The 19,905-nt window shown below is 43.3% G+C and overlaps 1 protein-coding gene across 1 annotated transcript in view; it reads right to left on the reverse strand.

The window, feature by feature from the left end:
• The window catches only part of ccdc146 (coiled-coil domain containing 146), a gene marked incomplete at both ends in the record, with an annotated part of 60,071 nt that extends 59,810 nt beyond the window's left edge, over positions 1-261 (reverse strand). Inside the window, one exon of the mRNA XM_079755958.1 lies at positions 106-261. Within this exon, the coding sequence (XP_079612084.1) occupies positions 106-261 (156 nt within the window). The remainder of the gene's footprint in view (positions 1-105) is intronic.
• Between the last annotated feature and the right edge of the window lie 19,644 nt (positions 262-19,905).

The following is a 19,905-nucleotide window of genomic DNA, read 5'->3' on the forward strand; positions in this document are numbered from 1 at the left end:
ACACAAACTGGTAATTCATTGAGACACAGCTCTCTCTCTCTTCGATTAGACGCTCTATCACCGCGGATAAGAGTTCTCCATTTAGAATGTAATTGCCTCTCCTACCTCATCCAAACACTGGAAAGCTGGGCTGGCAGAGATGTCCATTTCAAGCGCCAAGGCCCTCTCAGGTATTTCATCCTCTTCATCATCCTCCTCCTCCTCTTCCTCCTGCTCCTCCTCCTTCTCCATCACCAGCTCTACTGATCCAGACCTGTCCATGCTGGATTTGATTGTAAAGCAGATCACTAACTTGATGCATCGATTTCCCATCTGTGGTCCATGAAGGAGCCATGTGGTTCAACTAACAGACATGAACCATCCCACCACCGTCGGATTAGCATCAGCTTTAGCTTTAGTCGGTAGGCGCCGCTGATACTGTTGTTGTTTGTCAACAGTTAGCCTAACTTTTGTATTTCTTTTAATTATTAAGATTTATCTTTGATAATTGTACGTTAATTCTTACCTTTCTGCGTTATTTAGAGACTTTACATAGGAAAACGGAGCAGCTAAACACTACTTTAGTGTTGATTTCGTCGCTGAGTCAAATCACTGCTACCTCTGTTTGTCAGCGGGAAACGGTATGGTTGCCACGACAACGGCTTCCCGTAGAGGCTTCCACGAAAACAAATGTTTTATTTTAAAGCAATTTTGATTTTATTTATGGAATATAACGAAGATAACCAAATACATCTCTGATAATTATCCTCAAAGTGATTATAAACTGCGCATAAATTAGAATTTATCACAAGGAAACCTATTTGTGCCTTTCCCGTAGTTAACCAGCAGGTGGCGCCAAACTCTTATTGACACCACAGCATCGTTCAGTATGACCACACAGAATCAGGGACTCATGTGGCAGCTGGCTGCATAGTTTTTGATGCAAGAGGATGAGAACCTAGAGTAGTACAACACATCGAAATCAAAGCAGATTCCACGTGGGCGTCTAGAACCCAGGGGGCTAAGGTGAAAGCAATGGAGACGATGATGTAATCGTGAGATTCCTCTGGGCGTCTTTCCCACCGTAGACCCTGAGAGCTGGCATACCATTCAACAGCTGCAGAGACATTACAGTTCACCAGTGTGTGTGTGTGTGTGTGTGTGTGTGTGTGTGTGTGTGTGTGTGTGTGTGTGTGTGTGTGTGTGTGTGTGTGTGTGTGTGTGTGTGTACTTGCCCGTGCGCGTGTAAATGTGGGTGTGTGTGTATACATGTGTGTGTGTGTGTATGCGTTTGCATGGGTGCATGCGTGTGTGTGTGTGTGTGTGTGTGTGTTCGTGCTGCCCCTTATCATCTTTGAAGTTCAGACTTATGTTTCTCTGGAAAAGGCGTACACACATGTGTTCTTTATTCCAAAATCATTTGCCTCCCTGACTTCATTAGCAGCACTCTGCGTTTTATTTTCAAAAGAAAACTTAAGTTGATTCTGTCAAGAAAGTGTTATGGACATAGTCATGTCAAACTTGTGTTCACACGTGTGAGTGTGTGTGATAATATGAGAATAGAATAAGATAAAATAAAATAAATACAAATAGTGAGTAGGTGGAAATATACAATGTACTATATATCCAAAATCAACCACTTAAAATGTGTTTATAGTCGCTCAAATATTGAATATATATAAGTTGCATTGGAAGAACCAAATCTGCTATATCCTATAGAACGGGAATGTGGGTTTATTTTGTTCCATTGCTAGAAAAAGAAAGGTTGGTTTCAAAAGAGAAGGTTGGAACTTCTCACGCTATGGCTGTCCTCCTCAGAAACCAGAGAGCAGCTCACCACAGTTTTTTCTCAACCAGAACAAGTCGGCTACTGGTTTGGGGAGGAAAAGCGATGTATTTATGTTTGGCTGAGGACGCCGCTAGAATTCAACTTGAGTTCCCTCCAACATTCACAATGTGCCACAGGCTGCAGTTATGATTTCCTTTTAAAAACATTTGAACCAAGGCAGTGGCAGTTTTATTTTAAGGTTTTCGTCTACTCAATGTTCCAGCTACAAGGATAAAATGTTTGTTTGGTATTTACAGTTTTTATATGGATTGCTGTTATCCCCAATCATAATCATATCCATAATCAATCTGTCATGAAAACATTGTTCATCCAAATTACCCAGTGGTCCGGAAGTTAAGTCAACAGCATTAGTGTTAGCGTATTTGAGTCTAGTATTTTTCCGATTTTTTTACAGCAAACAGATTGACCAACTATTCGAACGACTCGCAGCCAAATAAAGATAATTTTTATTTTAACGTCACAGTTCAGGTGAAACTGTAATGGCTGACATTGCAGAATAGATGTAGGCCTCAGAGATCACAACACGTATCCAGACCTGTGAGGTTGGGGGGGGGGGGGGTGTGGAGGTGTGTGTGTGTGTGTGTGTGTGTGTGGGGGGGGGGGGATGGTTTGGAGGAGTTTGGCGTTCATCTAAACATACATTCAGTGTTTAGTATAACATAGTGAAGGGTTTCTGAGGACCTCTAGTCACTGAAGTGTGTGTGTTTGTGTGTGTGTGTGTGTGTGTGTGTGTGTGTGTGTGTGTGTGTGTGTATGTATTTGCATCTCTGTGGGAGTGTGTGCTTGCATATATCAATGTCTGTGCATGCAAGCGTCCACGTGTGTGTGATTGTGTGTGTGTGTGTGTGTGTGTGTGTGTGTGTGTGTGTGTGTCTGAGTCTGTATGTGTATGTGAATGAGTATGTGTATGTGTTCATGAATGCTTATATGTGTGTGTTTATAAATATGTGTGTTTGTGTTTGTGTGTTTGTGTGAATACATGTCGTGATGTTACGAGAGGCCAATTGCAACAGTTCCCCCTGCTGGCTGCAGTACTACGGTTCAAGACGGCTTCACGTACAACACTACAAATCCCACAAGCAGCCAGACAGAAAGGAACAGAGCAATTAAGCAGCACACCTGGATTACATTAACACTCACGACGACTTGGATTTGAGAAAGACAAGATTCTGGTAACTTTGCTTACATTGTTTTGAGTTCAATCATAACTTTATTTGAGTTAACTTTTGTGTGTTGCTGAGTAATAAATAGAAGATGGTTTTTACTTCAAAACCTTGTTTAAAGGAAAACAGGATTTTTTAACATTGTTGAGATCCAGGTCCAGTATTGAGGGAGAACGATTTGTGTGTGTGTGCTTGTTTTTAAGCATGCGAGAGTGTGTGTGTGTGTGTGTGCGTGTGTGTGTGTGTGTGTGTGTGTGTGTGTGTGTGTGTGTGTTCCACATGTTGTTGTGTTTTCTATATGAATCACTCGCCAGTTAATCTAAGAGGCCTTCGGAAAAACTTACGCCATTCAGCATCTCTGTTTTTTTAATCTCTTGGATCGTCATCACGACAACTGCAGCCGGGGGACTGAGATCTGCTTTTACTACCACTTGCACAGGCGTTCTCTGTCTCTGTGTGTGGGCTTGTTTGTGTCTATGGTAGGCCTATATGCTTGTACACTCATGCAAAAATGAAATGTCCACATATATGTGATCCCAGTCCTGTTGTATTCATAAATACTTGATTGTGCTTCATGTGTGGTCTATAAACACCTTTTTAAAACTATTTATTTAGGTTGTTTTTAATAAGCAAGTGTATTCCAAGCCATCAAATCCCTCGTGATAACTGTTAAGTCCTTTGTATAAAAGTCTGGAGTTCAGTCATTAGCACCCTTTTTAAATTAAAGTAACACAACCAAGAGATCAGCAGGGAAAACTCCATCACACTGACTTGAGTGCTTTGCTGAGTTTACGCTCACCGGGGCAGTAAGAGTGTGTGTCGAAGGGCTTTTAGTTTGAGCTCATTAGCCTCTCCTCAAGTTTCAGAATCACCCCACTGTATACAACGTCCCCTCTTGACCCTTCCCTGCTGTGATGTGATGGTTGAGCCGTCGCCATGGTGACCGGGGTTAAAGCAATGTTCTTGCGTAACGCGATCCCGATAATAAAAATACAAATGTGATACACTACTCAGCACAATTTCAAGAGATGGACGGGGCCGATCCCAAATGTGTCTGTTTTATGATTCACCCTAAGGTGCGAACAAGCCAGTCCCTCCAGAAAAATGCGGCGTTTTTTGTGATTGTTGCGGCCAAAAATCCTTGATTATGCGGCACGTTTTCTTAAAAAATGCGATGAAATATGCGGCATATTTATCCAATTGTATGCGATGAAATTGCGGGAACTTGCAAAAAATGCGGGAACTTGTGAAAAATGCAGCTTTTCGAAGACATTCACGTCGCGTAATTAGTCACTTCATAACGTTACCATGGCAACAGGGGGAAATGGCTTCTCTTGTGTGAAGTAAACGCAACATTTTTCAACTTTCTGCTAAGATACATGTGACTTTTTTGCAACGAAAATGCGGGGATTATGAAATCATGCAAGCCCCGCATATTTTGCGCGGAAATGGGCAATTTATGCGGTGAAATTGCGGCATATTTGAAAAAATGCGACCCCCGCATGAATATGCGGACTTTGGCTGATTATGCGTTGAATTATGCGATCGCATAATCGCGTTTTTCTGGAGCGACTGACAAGCAAGCGAACATGAAAGGCCCCCAGTAAAAGTTCTTGATGGCGGAAACAAGAGTACAGCCTGACCTTGACTGATTTGCCAGGGCTTCTTTGTTGTTGCAATGCCTTTCATCCAGTGCCACTCTACAAATGTCAGCTGGTATTAAAATAAAAGCACCGGGACCCTCCTGTCCTCTTACCCGGAGCAGTGAGTGAGTGAGTGAGTGAGTGAGTGAGTGAGTGAGTGAGTGAGTGAGTGAGTGAGTGAGGGGGTTTTAGAGAGAGATATAGCCTACTTGAGGTAGTGAGTCAGAGAGATAGCGATACAGTGAGTGAGGGAGGGAGTGCGTGAGAGAGAGATACAGTGAGTGAGCGAGAGAGAGAGAGAGAGAGAGAGAGAGAGAGAGAGAGAGAGAGAGAGAGAGAGAGAGAGAGAGACTATAATAACAGATCCTTTATGTGTTCATAATACTTCAATATCCTCGCTTTTACCATTAGGGTTGCCATGGTACCACACCTACTGGTCAAACACAGAGATAATAAGAAGGGGAGGGTATTCTCTCTAACCCTCTTCTTCCTTAGTGTCTCTTGGTTGGGAAAAGGCCGGATTATCATTGGTGAAGGCAGTGCTTTGTTGAGGAGCCAAAACCCTGCTATTCCTAAAGCTAATATAATTTAGTAACAGTTTTGGGGTTGGTTAAGTAGCTGTTGAGTCACACAGGAATAATTTCCATGTGTGTTCACTGCCGATGACAAGAGCAGATTGTATTTATTCACGCTCTCTCACTGTGCATGACGATCACACGATCCGTGATTATAGATTATGCAAATTGTGATGCGAGTTATGTAAAAGCTCCAGGAAATAAAACGACACGAAAGTAACAGAAAAGTAATGAAAATGTGCGCGGTCGTCTTGGACGCACGGACCGTCTCCGCGGCGGCGCAACACTGTTCCCACCGGCCGGTTGCTCTAAGCTGTGTATCGGTTCGCCGGTGTGTTGGAGGCAGTGATGGTTGATGGAGGGGGGTGTCAGGGGGCTGCCCATGTCTCAGCGTGCATCAACACAGCTGTTTTCGCAGGTGTGTGTTTTTAGGCAACTGAGATGCGCGTATGTTTGTCTTAAAGTTTGATGTTTTCATTCCACGCATCCACCCGTCTGCCCAGCCGTCCACCCATCCATCTCTTTATTTTTCTCTCTTTAGTGTTCTGCTTTTTAAAGGGGTGATATTATGCCACCAGGTGTGAGTTTGATCAGCCATTAAAAGCCGTTTGAAAATCTGCCTTTTCCTGTGTTTTGGTGACATTACAAGTGGGAGTGTGCACCTAGATGTATGATGGATAGATAAGCAACATTTGCGTCAGCCCACTGGATAGGCTGGTAGACTGATCTATCCATCATACATCTAGGTGGACACGCCCACTTATGATGTCACTCAGGAATATGAAGTTTTTCAAACGGCTTGTAACGGCTGATCACACGCACACCTGGTGGAATAACATCACCCCTTTAATGACATTACATTTCACATCCAGGTTCATTTATGCAGAGACCCTAGAAGGCTCAACCTGGCTAGCACACACGCCATGTTCACAAGTATAATGACAAATTTCCATTATCCCTCTCACCTGTATCCAATATCTAATCAGTCAGTTGGCTTTTGATTTGATGTCGACGGAAGGTCAGTCTTAATGACAAACAGATGTGCTGCCATTACCTTGCGTTCTGAGAAGCTCATTACTTGTTAATTTGAGTTTTACCGTCATTAATCCAGAATTCTGGCTCCCTCGGTTTATATAATTTATAGTCTTTTTCAGCAAGCTTTCATGGCAGAGTGTGAGGCGATGCTGGCAGAGGCTGAATGCTCTTCCTTGTGGCCTACCGGTTTGTAAATTGCACATCCTAGCCAGTCTAAATCAATGGGGGCCATTGGGGGTGACTTAAGTCCTGTTTTGAGGTGGGGGGTGGGGTTGGGATAGGGGTGGGGGTGCCAGCCTGGTCATCTGCCAACCTGCCTGTTCCCCCCCCCCCCGCCTGCCTGTCAATCTCCCTGCCTGTCACTCAGCAATCTAGTCAGCAGGTTCCTCGCCTTCCAGCTAGCTCCTTCACCCCCACTCTCTGCTCCTCCAGGCTTTACCAGCCATCCGCCTTCCCTTTCCTACTTTGCCTTCGTCTGCCAGGCTTTCCCGTCGCCCATCCCCAATCCCTGGAAACCCTGACAATAAACCTCTTTCATTATTCATTCCACTCCGATGTCCGCGTTTGGATCTGCACGACTCTATCATAACCCTCTATTTTCGTGGTTGCTATGTCTCTTCGATTTGCTGGTAGACTCCTTATCATTCCTACAGCCGCCAGCTCCTTCCTGCTCTCTGCTCCTCTTGTCTGTTTTGTTGTTATTCTCCCTCTTGCTCTATCGTCTCTGGGCTTATCTTGTCTCTGGGAAGCAATTTGTGGCAGGTAAAGCAAAGGAGGCCATCTCTGACTGGAACTCAAACACACACATGCCGCAGACGGACGAAAGCATCCCATTTCCGGGATGGCTTGTGGCTGTTAAACAAAAGAAGCTAAAAAACTGAAAGTTAATTGAGAACCAGACAAGTAGCGGTAGAGTTTATCCAGGCAACATATTTTCTCTCTGCATGGCCGTAGGTTATCAATTAATAACGAAATGTAATTCACTCTTGCAGATCACCAACACAGCTGCACACACTGGACCTATTTTCCATTTACTTTCCTTGTTTTGATTGGGTAATCTGATGCAGATTGATAAAAGCTAATAGTGGGTCATCTTTATTCTCTGATAATTGGATGCCAGACTGTTCACCAGCCATGTTCCTGTCGTCGTGACTCATTGAATTATGAGGGAGTTGATACTCATCTAATAGTCTCCAGGGCGGCAGAATGTCAAGAGCCGTTTGCACAGTGGGGTCATTTGTATTGCGGTTGGAGACATGGGATCATCCAATACTTACTAACCCTAACCTCAAATAGAGGCTCTGGTCTAGTCACACACATACACACACACACACACACACACACACACACACACACACACACACACACACACACACACACACACACACACACACACACACACACACACACACAAACCAAGGCCATCTCTTGATCCTTTAAATGGCTGAATATAAAATTATGATCGTAAATAAATAGTACATTTTTATTAACATTATAAAATAGCGATAATGAAATAATAAAACACCTTATTTCATTATTATTGTCAAAGAGTTTTTTCTTCAGCAAATATGTTTATTTCCTTATGAATATATAATACCGGATAAAATAAAACCTTATTCCAAGAGATATTAAAGCAAGTTTATAGTCATTATGAAGCTGAATGCCCTTATTGCGCTCAATGGGCGTATAAAATCGACTAATAAAATGAGTGAATAAATGATTCTATGACGAAGAACAACATTTCCCTTCCTACTCCTCTTTCCCTCTCTCTCTTGTTTTGCTCCTTGCTTATTTTCAAGTTCCCATCCTTTGCCAAAGTCAACCAATTTGACCTTCAACAGTTTGTCACACTGATCAACAAACACGATAATGCAATGGTGATCCCCAACGGCAGCTACAAAGGCAGAAATAAGGTGGGCCGAATCTTTGGGGGCTTGAGCACCCTAAATTAGGTCTGCAAATGATAGGGAGGGTAGGTATTGAATTTCTTATCTAGAACATATAATAAAATAGGATGCATTAGCATGAATGAATATAAAAAAAATACGAGCATATGCAAACGATACATAAGTGATTGATGGAGCAGATGTGTGATGGTTGGTTTAATGACTTGTTGCATCCTAGTGAACACGACCAAAACGGGCCTGAAGATTTATTGAATGTACAAAAAACATGTCAGTTATCAGATGGCTTAATGCTCATGATGTTTCTGGGCTGATAAGGGCCAATTAAAGTTAAGCCTCTGTAGAGAGGCTTGTCTTATGGGTAGAACACTGTTTATGGTGGCACTGGAATGTGTGTGTGTTTGTGTGTGTATGTGTGTGTGGGGGGGGGGTGTAGAGAGAGAGAGAGAGAGAGAGAGAGAGAGAGAGTGATTGACTGATTGACTGACTGACTGACTGCGATCAATATATCATAGACTGGAGGAAAGATAGAGAATGAACCATGAAAGAACGAAGGGAGACAGGAAGAGAAGAGGAGAAGACGGACACAAAATAAAGAAAAGAACGAAAAAAATACGAAAAAATTCTGAAAGAAACAAGGGAAAACCGAACCATGAAAAACCAAAACAACGATGGAAAGACAGAGGTGGAAATCAAGAGACTGACAGGGCAGATAAGAGGGCGGAAGGTCCTGCTGGTGACTGATGTCAGCTCTGTGTTACGTGACTTCCCTCTGAGGTCGATGATACTTCTGCCCTCTTTCGCATGGAAGCAATTACCTCCATCTGGCTCCCAGTCTCTCTGTGACATGCACACACACTGTAAGGCCGCACGCAATTTGTATACCTAAATATTTGTATAGGTAGAAGAAATATGGAGCTGTGTGTGGCGCGTGTACATTAAGGTGTGTGTGTGTGTGTGTGTGTGTGTGTGTGTGTGTGTGTGTGTGTGTGTGGGTGTGTGTTCCATAATGAGGAAGTAACATGGATCCAATCAGATCCGTTCCAGGAGGGCCTGACTCTCCCGTCCCAGAAAGGTAAACACAACCAGGCTGGAGACACACGCACACACACACGCACACACGCACACACACACACACACACACACACACACACACACACACACACACACACACACACACACACACACACACACACACACACACACACACACATACACATGTACATCCACACACACACACACACACACACACACACACACACACACACACACACACACACACACACACACACACACACACACACACACACACACAGAAACACACAGACACACACAGACACACACACACACGTATACACATGTGCACACACACACACATACACATGCACCCACACAAGCACACCTGATTGGACATTGGGAAGGAGATATAAAGTAATGTTTAATGGGCTTCCGTCCATTGGTCTGATGTATTTGGGTACTTTGTTGGCTGTTTTAGTGACATGGTAATGGCTGTGTTTTCCTTTCAAGGAACACTTTGTTTCTTACAAGACCATTAGTATTTCTTTCTTTCTCTTTAGCTAAAAAAACAAAACCACACAAGTGTAATTTTCCTCTTCTGAACCAGCTGTTGCTTGTATTGCGAAGTCATAGAGAATCATTTAAGACTAGAGCACTTTCTTACGATATATTTATCATTTTGTTGATAATCTAAGAGATGTGAATAATAAATTATAAATGCATCAGCTAGCCGTAATGCTCTTTATATAAACTGTACTAACTTTATTAATAGTAATAAATGGATCGCTAATGTTAATATGTCAAACATTTTGATGGCATGTTTTTAGTACAACTACTCTTGGTGCATGGCTAAGGACAGACATTGTATTTCACTGCATGGGCCTTCTGTGCCCCTTTCCTTCCTTCTCCCTTCCCTCTCTCTCTGTCTCCTTCTCTTTTTACATGTATCTCTCAATTCAATTATAGTCAATTCTATAGATGCACCCAAAAAATAACTACCATATATATTTCACAATAAAAATCACTCAACGTAAACAGAGCGAAAAAGCACTGACAAAGTCTCTCTCTCCCTCGGCTCACTTTCCCCGACACAAACCGCCACAACTTCCCCTCCAGCGAGCCTGCCCAGTACTCAGTCTATCCTGCTTTCAAGTGATCTAGTATAACATAACATTACCGAAATTCTAGATTCCTTTTTTCTAGACACCAGGGTTCTTCAGGGTTTTACCACCACGTCGACAGAGGTTGTGCTTTTTCCACTGGTGTGTTATCTAGGAGCCCGGCGAACCAGTGAGCGGGCTTCTCCTTGAATGGTATGCCATATCCGCAGAATCGCTCGCTGTGTTCCACTGTTTTTTCTGCGAGGCTTGTGGTCAAGAGACGGACTGGAACTGTTTATGGTTACGGTCCTTTTCTGTTCCGTCCTCAAGACTTTACCTCCACAAACCAAAATTATAGAGCAGGGCCTAGGGGCCGGGTGGAGGGAACAGACCTAGAGACTGAGGGATGGAGGGAGAGATGGGGACGGGCTAGAAACGACAATTCATCAGAGGACTTCTGAAGGTCGTAAACAATCGTTTTTTACCACTGAACAGGAATTTCACTGTTAAAGTCTTTTTGAAGATATTTGACGCTTGAAGTTGTACATCTCTAACTAGAGAGGGCGATAGATGGAGAGAGAGGGTTTGTGTGTGTGTGTGTGTGTGTGTGTGTGTGTGTGTGTGTGTGTGTGTTTGTGTGTGTGTGTGTGTGTGTGTGTGCGTGTCCGCCACGCAGAGTGAAACTTTCTACAGAGTGAGGTGATGTTGGCATTTGCCCTACCCTGAAAGCTGGGATTGTACTGAGAATACAACTCTATATTCTCTCTCTCTCTCTCTCTCTCTCTCTCTCTCTCTCTCTCTCTCTCTCTCTCTCTCTCTCTCTCTCTCTCTCTCTCTTTCCCATAACCGATTAACAGATTAACCAATCAATTGATCAATAACCCAACCAAATCACATGTCCTCTGTGTTTGGATCAAGATGGTCATACACTCTTCCGGTCCACACAATTTCAATTTCAGTATGTGCTCGTTACTAGATCTATAGGTCTTATAAAACTAAATTGTATTTTTGGAGAGTTCAACTGTTTGTTAGTCAAAGCCTAGGGGAGCTTTTTTCACCTCCCAAACCCTGAAGTCTTTGCCTGAGGTCTAGTCAAATACGAGGGGGAGAAAAAAGGCTTTTATGTGTTGTAGCCTCGTAAAAGTTAATACAGGGATAGTCTTTCTGGGCATAGCACCGTGCGACTCAAACCAGAGGTTGGCAAGTTGAGGGTTCCCCCGAAACACCAAAAATACAAGGAGTCTTTTTCGTTTATTTCTAGTGACCTAGTTATCGTCTTGGATAAAAAGGTTTATCATGTGATTTTGTTCTGAGCCAAACTACCCTACTCGTTGTGTATACATGAGTCTTTGTCAGTAAGAGACACTTCCCCCAATGTAAATCATGGCCTATTTCTTCCAACGTTAGTACAAACCACATCCACAAGTCACGTCCTTTTGGGGGCAGAGATGCACTTTGTTTGGACGTCTTGATGCCCAGAATGTTTTTAAAACATCAGGAAATCCTGTACATGATGTACCAATCCAACATGTCACTGAACCTGAGTAGGGGAAATGCTTCATGCCAAATGCATTCATGCAATACAATGCATTCATTTGAAATACACATATATATATATAGATAGAGATATAAACTCCAGCACACACTCAGTCAATATTTACTTCCCTGTGTCAGAAATATGAACCTGACTCGCGCACAACACAAAGAGGATGTTTATTCATCAGTCAACACTAAAGAAGAGGCAGGAGAGAGAGGGAGAGAGAGATTTGTTTTGCAATGTTTTGAAGATCAACAATTACCCTGCCAAAGGCACTTTCTCTTCCCTTCCCCAGATGGATTCCCTCATGCATTAGCAGGTGTGCACTGTATTTACGCATCCCGTCCTGCATGCATATTCATGAGTTTAATATTTGCTATGCTGTACACACACACACACACACACACCACACACCACACACCACATACACACACACACACACACACACACACACACACACACACACACACACACACAATAAGTCAAACATCCAGCAATGGATGTTTGACTTGGAAAAGAATGAGGTCCCTGGGGGGGGGGAAGTACGGTGGATCTACTCTAGCCTGAGAGAGATCAGTAGAGAAGGATATGAACGCGGAGGTATTAGCCGTCCTACTGTGTGCAGGTGTCGGATACACTCAGAGGTACGGGGGAATGCCGTTAGGAAGCAACAAAGAGAATTCCCAGGATGGATCCGGCAAAAGGCTTGGCTGACTAACAAACTCCTTTTTTCGAGATATGGAAAAACTAAGGTTTACTGGAAAAACTAAGGTCACTATCCACATCTAGATAGGATCTCAAACAAGTGGGAGGGAGGGAGGGAGGGAGGGGAGAGGGAGGGAGGGAGGGAGAGTGTGAGGGAGGGAGGGAGGGAGGGACGGTTTCGGTGGTTAGAGGAATGGGGAATGCGAAAGAGGAAGAAGGATGGGAGGAGATAGACAGTGAGAGAGAAATTAGTAAGGAGGGAGGAAGGTATTGATGGAGAGTACAGGTGGAAGAAGGGGAGAGTTGGATGAGGGCGGGAGGACAGCATGGTGGGGAGGGCCATCGGAGGAGAAAGATGGAGCGATGAGGACAAGGATAAACGGAACAACATAAGATCAAGATCATGGAGGAAAGGATCGGAAACTGCCAACTTCTTGATATTTGGGTCTGATTGATTGATCTCGAGTCTTCTGTGGAAGTCACTGCAGGTCTCAGTAATCCCATTGTTGGAAAGCAATTTTATTCAAAACACAAACACCTCTCCACCTGTTATTAGTTTTGGTCTTAATATGATTATGTTTGTAAGATTAACGTTGCTCTTGTCGCCACAGATGTCTGGTGTATAGTCTGGCCATGGAAAATGGCTTTCTCTCTGGCTCATAATATTTAGGATTTCTTGTAGCCTTCTTTTATGGCCATTTGATGTTATGTTGCTGTGCGAGCATATTACTACCCAGTCTCATATCAAAATGTGTAATAGCTATATTGCTCCACACCGTCAAACGTGTTTGTTTCATAATAACGGCTCTTAAACTGTGAGAAGCCTACGTTTTATTGGCCTATTCTTTTCTATTGGACTGCCAGCAAGTCATGTGTCTGTCAAGTTTCTGTCCGTGAAACCAAAACAAGATGGCTGCCCTCCTTTTATTCTCAGTGGAAAATGCCAAATTTAATATGTCGTCATCAACGTGGCTCATTTTAATCTTTGAATCACTCTCCAAACTTTTTGGATAAAAGCATCTGCTAAAGGCCCTAAATGTACAATGTAAATGTAATGGCCTCGGAACAAGGTTGTCTCAGGGAAGGAACCTTCCATCTCCAAAATGGTTTCCACCACATTCCGATCCTGGGTCTCGCGGGCCACACTATTCAGAGAATATGTCAGAAAAAACTGCTGGTTTGGCCTTGCTTTTATTCTGCAGGTGCTAAAAGTTAAAATCTTTGATATGTCATTCTTTGTAACACAGGCATGTAAACGCAGCTATAACATTTCAATATTAGGACATTTCATACCCAGAAAATATTGTTCCCCTATTCTAGTCATTCAAAATATCAAACATGCTTCCACAGCTCCACTAGCAGCTAAAACACAGATTGATGTACCTGCATCTAGGAATGTTGATGTAAGAAGTATTTTGGGTTTCAGAAAGGTTGCGATTTATCATTATCATTCAGGTGACTATAAAATGCAAAGACAATGATGCAAAGACCTTGAAGCTGCGTGTTCTCCACGGAAACAGTGTCCATAGCAATCACGTAGCAACCATAGACAACTTTGCTTTCCAACAGTTTTCTGGCGAGAAGAATATTTGTAATAATTGACTAAATAAGTATCAGTTACATTTATGAGCGAAGATTATGAAAATAAAATGACCATTTATCGTGAGAAATGCTATCGAAACATATGTTTTATATAACACATATAGGCCTATCTTGAGCAGCAGTTGTAACAAAAACAATTACTGAAAGAAGAAATACCTAATCTGCAATCTGCATAAACTATAGGCCTACTAACATGTTATGCATTGTTGCTAAACCTATCCTGTGCTGTTGTTTGCTCTTTATGCTATACTATCATTCAAGCATTTATTTGGATAGCATGTTTTGGAAACTATGAACGAGTTTGAATGATCTTACATCATGTTCTCATTGTCCAACATTCTTGGAAACGAGAATAAAAATGGGCCAACAGGTTTATGGAAGGTAAAATTGAAGGAGAAAAAGGAAATGAAATGTGGACGCCAGGAAATTGTATAAAGAATTGATTCCTCTTTCAATAATATTTAATGTTCTGTGAAACTAACCTAGGGATCTATTTTGGCTATTTGCTAGCTTGAGCTATCATGGATACACTAGTCTTGAGTGAAACGTTCTAACGCTAATGGTGAAATATGTGCTGGGGTTAACAAGATTAGGTGGGCTTGTGTCTGGAATGGCGGCCAAGAGACGGATGATGCCAGACTCACCATTGCTTTAACATTATCTGGAAAAAAAAACAGAAAAACACATTTAGATGAATTACTACTGAAATACAAGGATCACATAACACTATGTTTAAAGTGTTTCAAAAAAAGCAGTGTGTGTATGTGTGTTTGATGAAATGCAAGTTTAATCGACGTTGCTTTAAACAAGCTCTCTTGCTCTCTCTCTTTCTACGCCTCACACAATCATTGTGTTTGCGTGTTTGTGTTTCTCTCTCACATAAGCACACTTGAGTGCTCTCTCTCTCTCTCTCTCTCACTCTCTCTCCAAGATTCAGCCCAAACACTATATCTATATCGGTGATAATAATAGAAACTTTCCAATGGGATATTTTCCAATGTTTTCTTCCCACCAATTCCCACCGAACAATTCATTTGTTGTGGAGCAGGAACAGTCAAATCCTCCAACGTACTCATTACTCTGGCATCGGGTAACATTGTCGGGCACAGCACTACCAACGAAAATAAGGGACTAATTATCCTATTTATGTACAATGATATTATGATGTGTCTTAATGTCAAGGAGATGAATCAAAGAGTCCCTGCTTGTTACTTTACTTTAAAGAGTGAGTGTGTGTGTTTGTGTGTGTGTGTGTGTGTGTGTGTGTGTGTGTGTGTGTGTGTGTGTGTGTGTGTGTGTGTGTGAGCATTCATGCAAGCGTATGCTTGTGTGTGCGTGCCTCAGCTTGTTTGTGCATGCCTGAGCATGAGAAAAGATCGCTGACAGAAGTGTGTGTGTGTGTGTGTGTGTGTGTGTGTGTGTGTGTGTGTGTGTGTGTGTGTGTGTGTGTGTCTGTGTGTGTGTGTGTGTGTGGGGGGGGGGGGGTTGTGTGTGTGTGTGTGTGTGAGTGGGGGGGTAGCAACACTTATAGACAGAAGAAAAAATACACTGCGACACACAGCATTAGCAGACGGTGACCCCTGAACGACCACACCCTATTCTTAGCAGATAAAGATAAGGGGGGGGGGGGTGGGGTTCGAGTTAGCTCAAAGCTGGGTCCTAGCAGCATACCACCAGCAGACACCCAGAACCGATCTCATTAAAGCAGCGGCTCAAGACGGCTCTCGTAAAACCAAAACACCAGCCCTGTCGCGTTGTCTATCTGTAAAAAGCAGGGCGGGTGGGTGCCCCTCCCCACGCCCCCTGACTAAACGAGCTGAGGGCCTAGTGAGGTTGGGCTCCGTTTATAGAACCCAACGTAAATAGAGTCCTGTTTAACATTCTTCCTCTCAGGTCATTAATAACAGGGCCGTCGGAGTACACCGCCGGACATCCAGAGACAGAGCGGCGGCTCGGGGCCGTCGGTGTGTCGAGGACAGGAAGGATGAGAGACCGTAGCTCTGATTTGATTGGTTTACCAAGGACGGTTCCGTGACCGCGCCGCTGCTATCGATCATCAGGGTATTCGTCAGCATGCTAATCCCTGATCGGCTTCACAACGTGAAGCCGAGAAGAAGAAGTTCAGACTGTGGATTTGAAGTGGTCTTATCTTGTCTCAGAAACAACATAAATAATAGATGATCTATGTGCAGAGTTGTTTTTGTGGCTAGCATAGCTGCAGTCGAGTATGAGTGTTTGTGTATTTGTATCTCTGCCTTGACACCGAATCTTCCTGTCTGGGATTAGAAAAATATGTATTACTCCGTTGTTATCTCACGTTGACAATTTAAAAGTATTCTGGACAAGTCACCGAGGGAATTGTGTATGTCGGTTTTTGAATTGAGGTTTTGCCCCCTTAGACTAGAAGGGAAACTCCAAAAGAAGGTTAGGTAGATAGAGTTAGATAGACTTTGTGTTAAAAACAAGAAGTAACGTTTAGATGTGACACAAACTAGTCCAGGTCAACAAGGTTGGGTTGGGTTGAAGTAAAGGCTTAATGGCCATGCTGAAGTCCTCTACGGATTCACCAGAGGACCAACGGATTGATCCATGGGATATTACTGTCCCGTCATGGAAGAATGATGGAACAGCCGAGTGGGATACAACTGTACGAGGTCAATCTCCTCATACTGCTGACTCCAAAATGGCCGAGTCTATTTCGACAAGGTCTGAAATTATTGTGGTCCACTTTAGTACTCAATTGTCAGCAATCCCCATGTCATTCGTCTTCTACGTTTTAAAAGAATGGAGCCAAAACTCCTCCTTTGACGATCATAGCTTTCATATGGACATGCTGAGGTGGACAATGTTTAATATAACATCTAGAAAGATGTATCAGCTCGCCCACAGCTATACAAACGGATCAACCTTTATGGGGTTAGAGAGGAGAGCCATGGGTGCTTGATAAAACAGGAGTCTTTCAGGGCTAGAATACTCTTCTCGTGGGTTTTTTTCCTCTGTTATTTCCTTTGTTTGAGTTCGGCCCATTGCCATGGCAACGCACCGCAGCCATCTTAAATCGAGCGATAATTGTTCGTTTTAAACCACAGGGATTCATAACGAATATAAAAACCCTCTTTGGACCTTGAATTGTAACATAAAGGGTAGAACTGATGAATTTACTTTCTATATTTGACCCTGTAAAACATTGATATAGCTATTAATATTCATATTTATGCAGGCAAAACCACCAAAAGTCACTTTTTAAATGGTTGAGAAAACACATATTTTGAATATAGGTCTAGGAATTTACATCAATTTCTTTTTTTGAAAAAACAAGAAAGAGCTGAATACTGCAGTGAATCATCTTAAATAAGTGCAAATGAAGATAAAGAGAGAATGAAAGAGATATAACTCAACCTAGGTTCCACAAGAAACAAACAAACGAGACGGTAGAGAGACAGCAGAGGAGGTGAACGAGCAGAAATTATCCCCCAAAGGCAGATGGAGAGAAGGCAGACCCAAAACAAACACTGTATTGTCCAATGCAGGCCAGGACATGCCTCCTAATTACATTGTTCTCAGTTTTTCCCATTCCAGCGTGTTTGTGTGTGTTTGTGCGTGTCTGTGTGTGTTTGTGTGTGTTTGTGTGTGTGTGTGTGTGTTGGGGATTCTTGCCCGATGGTGTCCCTAACAACCTCTGCTCTATGATCAGGATCACATGCATCTGTTTTAATGCTACAAAACCTATCATTTCTAGTCTTGTTGGTCTCCATGGACTCTCCCAGGCTGCTGCCCTGGCTAGCCTCTAGACTGGCTGGCTGGTGGGCTGTGATGAATCACAACCGCTGACATGATCAGTGTTCCCTGAATCCGAGAACTGGGGGTCGTAGTTGGGAAACACGCCACCTGGAAGGGGTGAACCACTGTCTTTTTGGAACGTGGATGGAATGGAAATATGGTGAGAGTGTGTTTGCATGCAAGGCCATCTACTGTATATGTATCCGGCTGTCTGCCAGTCTGTCAATCCATCTCTATTTCTCAATAGTTCTATCTATCCATCCCCTATCCATCTTCCAATCATTTGCATTTATCCATGCAGTCATGAACTACTTTTTTCCGAAATCCATCAAATTAGGGAAACTATGGCCCCAGGCAGCACTGTAGTGACCGAGCCAAGTCTCCAAGTCTGTTCTTGCTTCTGCAGCATCATGACATCACTTGTTCTTCCCGGTCCGCCCGACTCAGGGCTTTGGTCGGGTCGTCCGGTCAACCACTGCAGGGGGCCCTTATAAGTCCCTTTAGGCGGCCCGAGGAAGTGTCCGAGCCAACGTGTCATGTAAGGCGACACGGCCCCGGTTGTTCTTAAAATGTATGTGTGTGTGTGCTTGCACTCGTGTGTGTGTGTGTGTGTGTGTGTGTGTGTGTGTGTGCTTGCTTGCACTCGTATATGCATGTGTGTGTGTGTGTGTGTGTGTGTTTGCATGCATGTGCATGCGTTTGTATCCATGTGTATGTCTGTGTTAAAGCGTGTGTGTGTGTGTTTGTGCTTATTTATGCCTTCATGTTTCCATTTGTGTTTTATGCATGTGTATTTGTGCTGATAGAGTTTATCATATAATCGGAATGCACTGTGGGTCCTCACGTTTCCTTCTCCATAGAAACAAGGGGTGGTTATAGTTCTGATGGCGCCGGTCACGCATCTGGTGACGGCCGAGGGTAAAACCGGTCTGCGCTACTCGCTAGTCATTTTTGGATGAGGCAAAGAACTGAAGAAGAAAGAATTGGATTTCGCCTTGAATCTCAGTGTCAAAACTGTGGTTTATCAACACTATTTTACCCGCAAGGTCATCGGTCTTAAGAATCAGTGCCTTCCTTAATCGAGAAAAAGGTTTTGAAAAATACATTTAACATGGTTTCTTTAATCATTTGAACTTGTTGAACATGTTTGAAAATCGCTGTGGTCTGTGGAGATGTATTTAGTATTTTGTATGCCTTCATGGGATACTCAATATTCACAAGATTAGTATTCTCTGTTCTTAGCCAAGACCAAACATAGCACTCATTTCAGTTTCAGCACATCCCAAAGATGACAAGGAATCACTTTGTTTATAGGGAGCATAAACCCACAGAAAGAGGCTGAAGCGAGCTAGTTATAAGACCCATGTCTTTTTTAGATGCAAAAATGTAATATCTTATTTTGGGTTGTCCTGATATGGTTGTGTGCTTCGGCCTTTACAAACATCTACATCCTCCACCTCCTTCTCCTGTGTTAGATAACGCAGAGTAAGAGGCAACGAGATGACAATTTACATATCTGAAGGATTTTACTTTTTTCACCCAAAAATAAAACCAGGTAAATTTAATCACTTGAGACCATTTCAATTCTCGAAGTCCCTTCATGTTAAGACGATAGATCCAGTTTCTCCTGCTTTCTGACACATAAAGAACCCCACGCACGCCCTCACAAACAGCGCTGGATCCCCTCTCTTCCCCACTCAGCTCAAACTATGAACCACATCGTCGGCCTCCTGGGAGCCCTGCCGTTCAGAGGAACTCAAACCATAATACTTCCATGGGCTTGGCCAGGGGCGAAATTTCCGGTTGTCCCGTTGACCTCTCCTTCCCTCCCCCTCAGCACCCCTCCCTTGGGGGGTGGGAGGTGGGAGTGGGGGCAAAGTGCTGCTTTTGTATAGCAGCACTAATGGCAAGAGAGAGACAGAGATAGAGAGAGTGTGAGAGAGAGGGAGAGAGAGAGGGATACAGTGTGAGAGAGGGGGCGAGAGAGAGATAGACAGAGGGAGAGGGACAGTGAGA

The sequence above is a fragment of the Pollachius pollachius genome (genome assembly GCF_949987615.1).
Source record: "Pollachius pollachius genome assembly, chromosome: 18".
Lineage (NCBI taxonomy): Eukaryota > Metazoa > Chordata > Actinopteri > Gadiformes > Gadidae > Pollachius > Pollachius pollachius.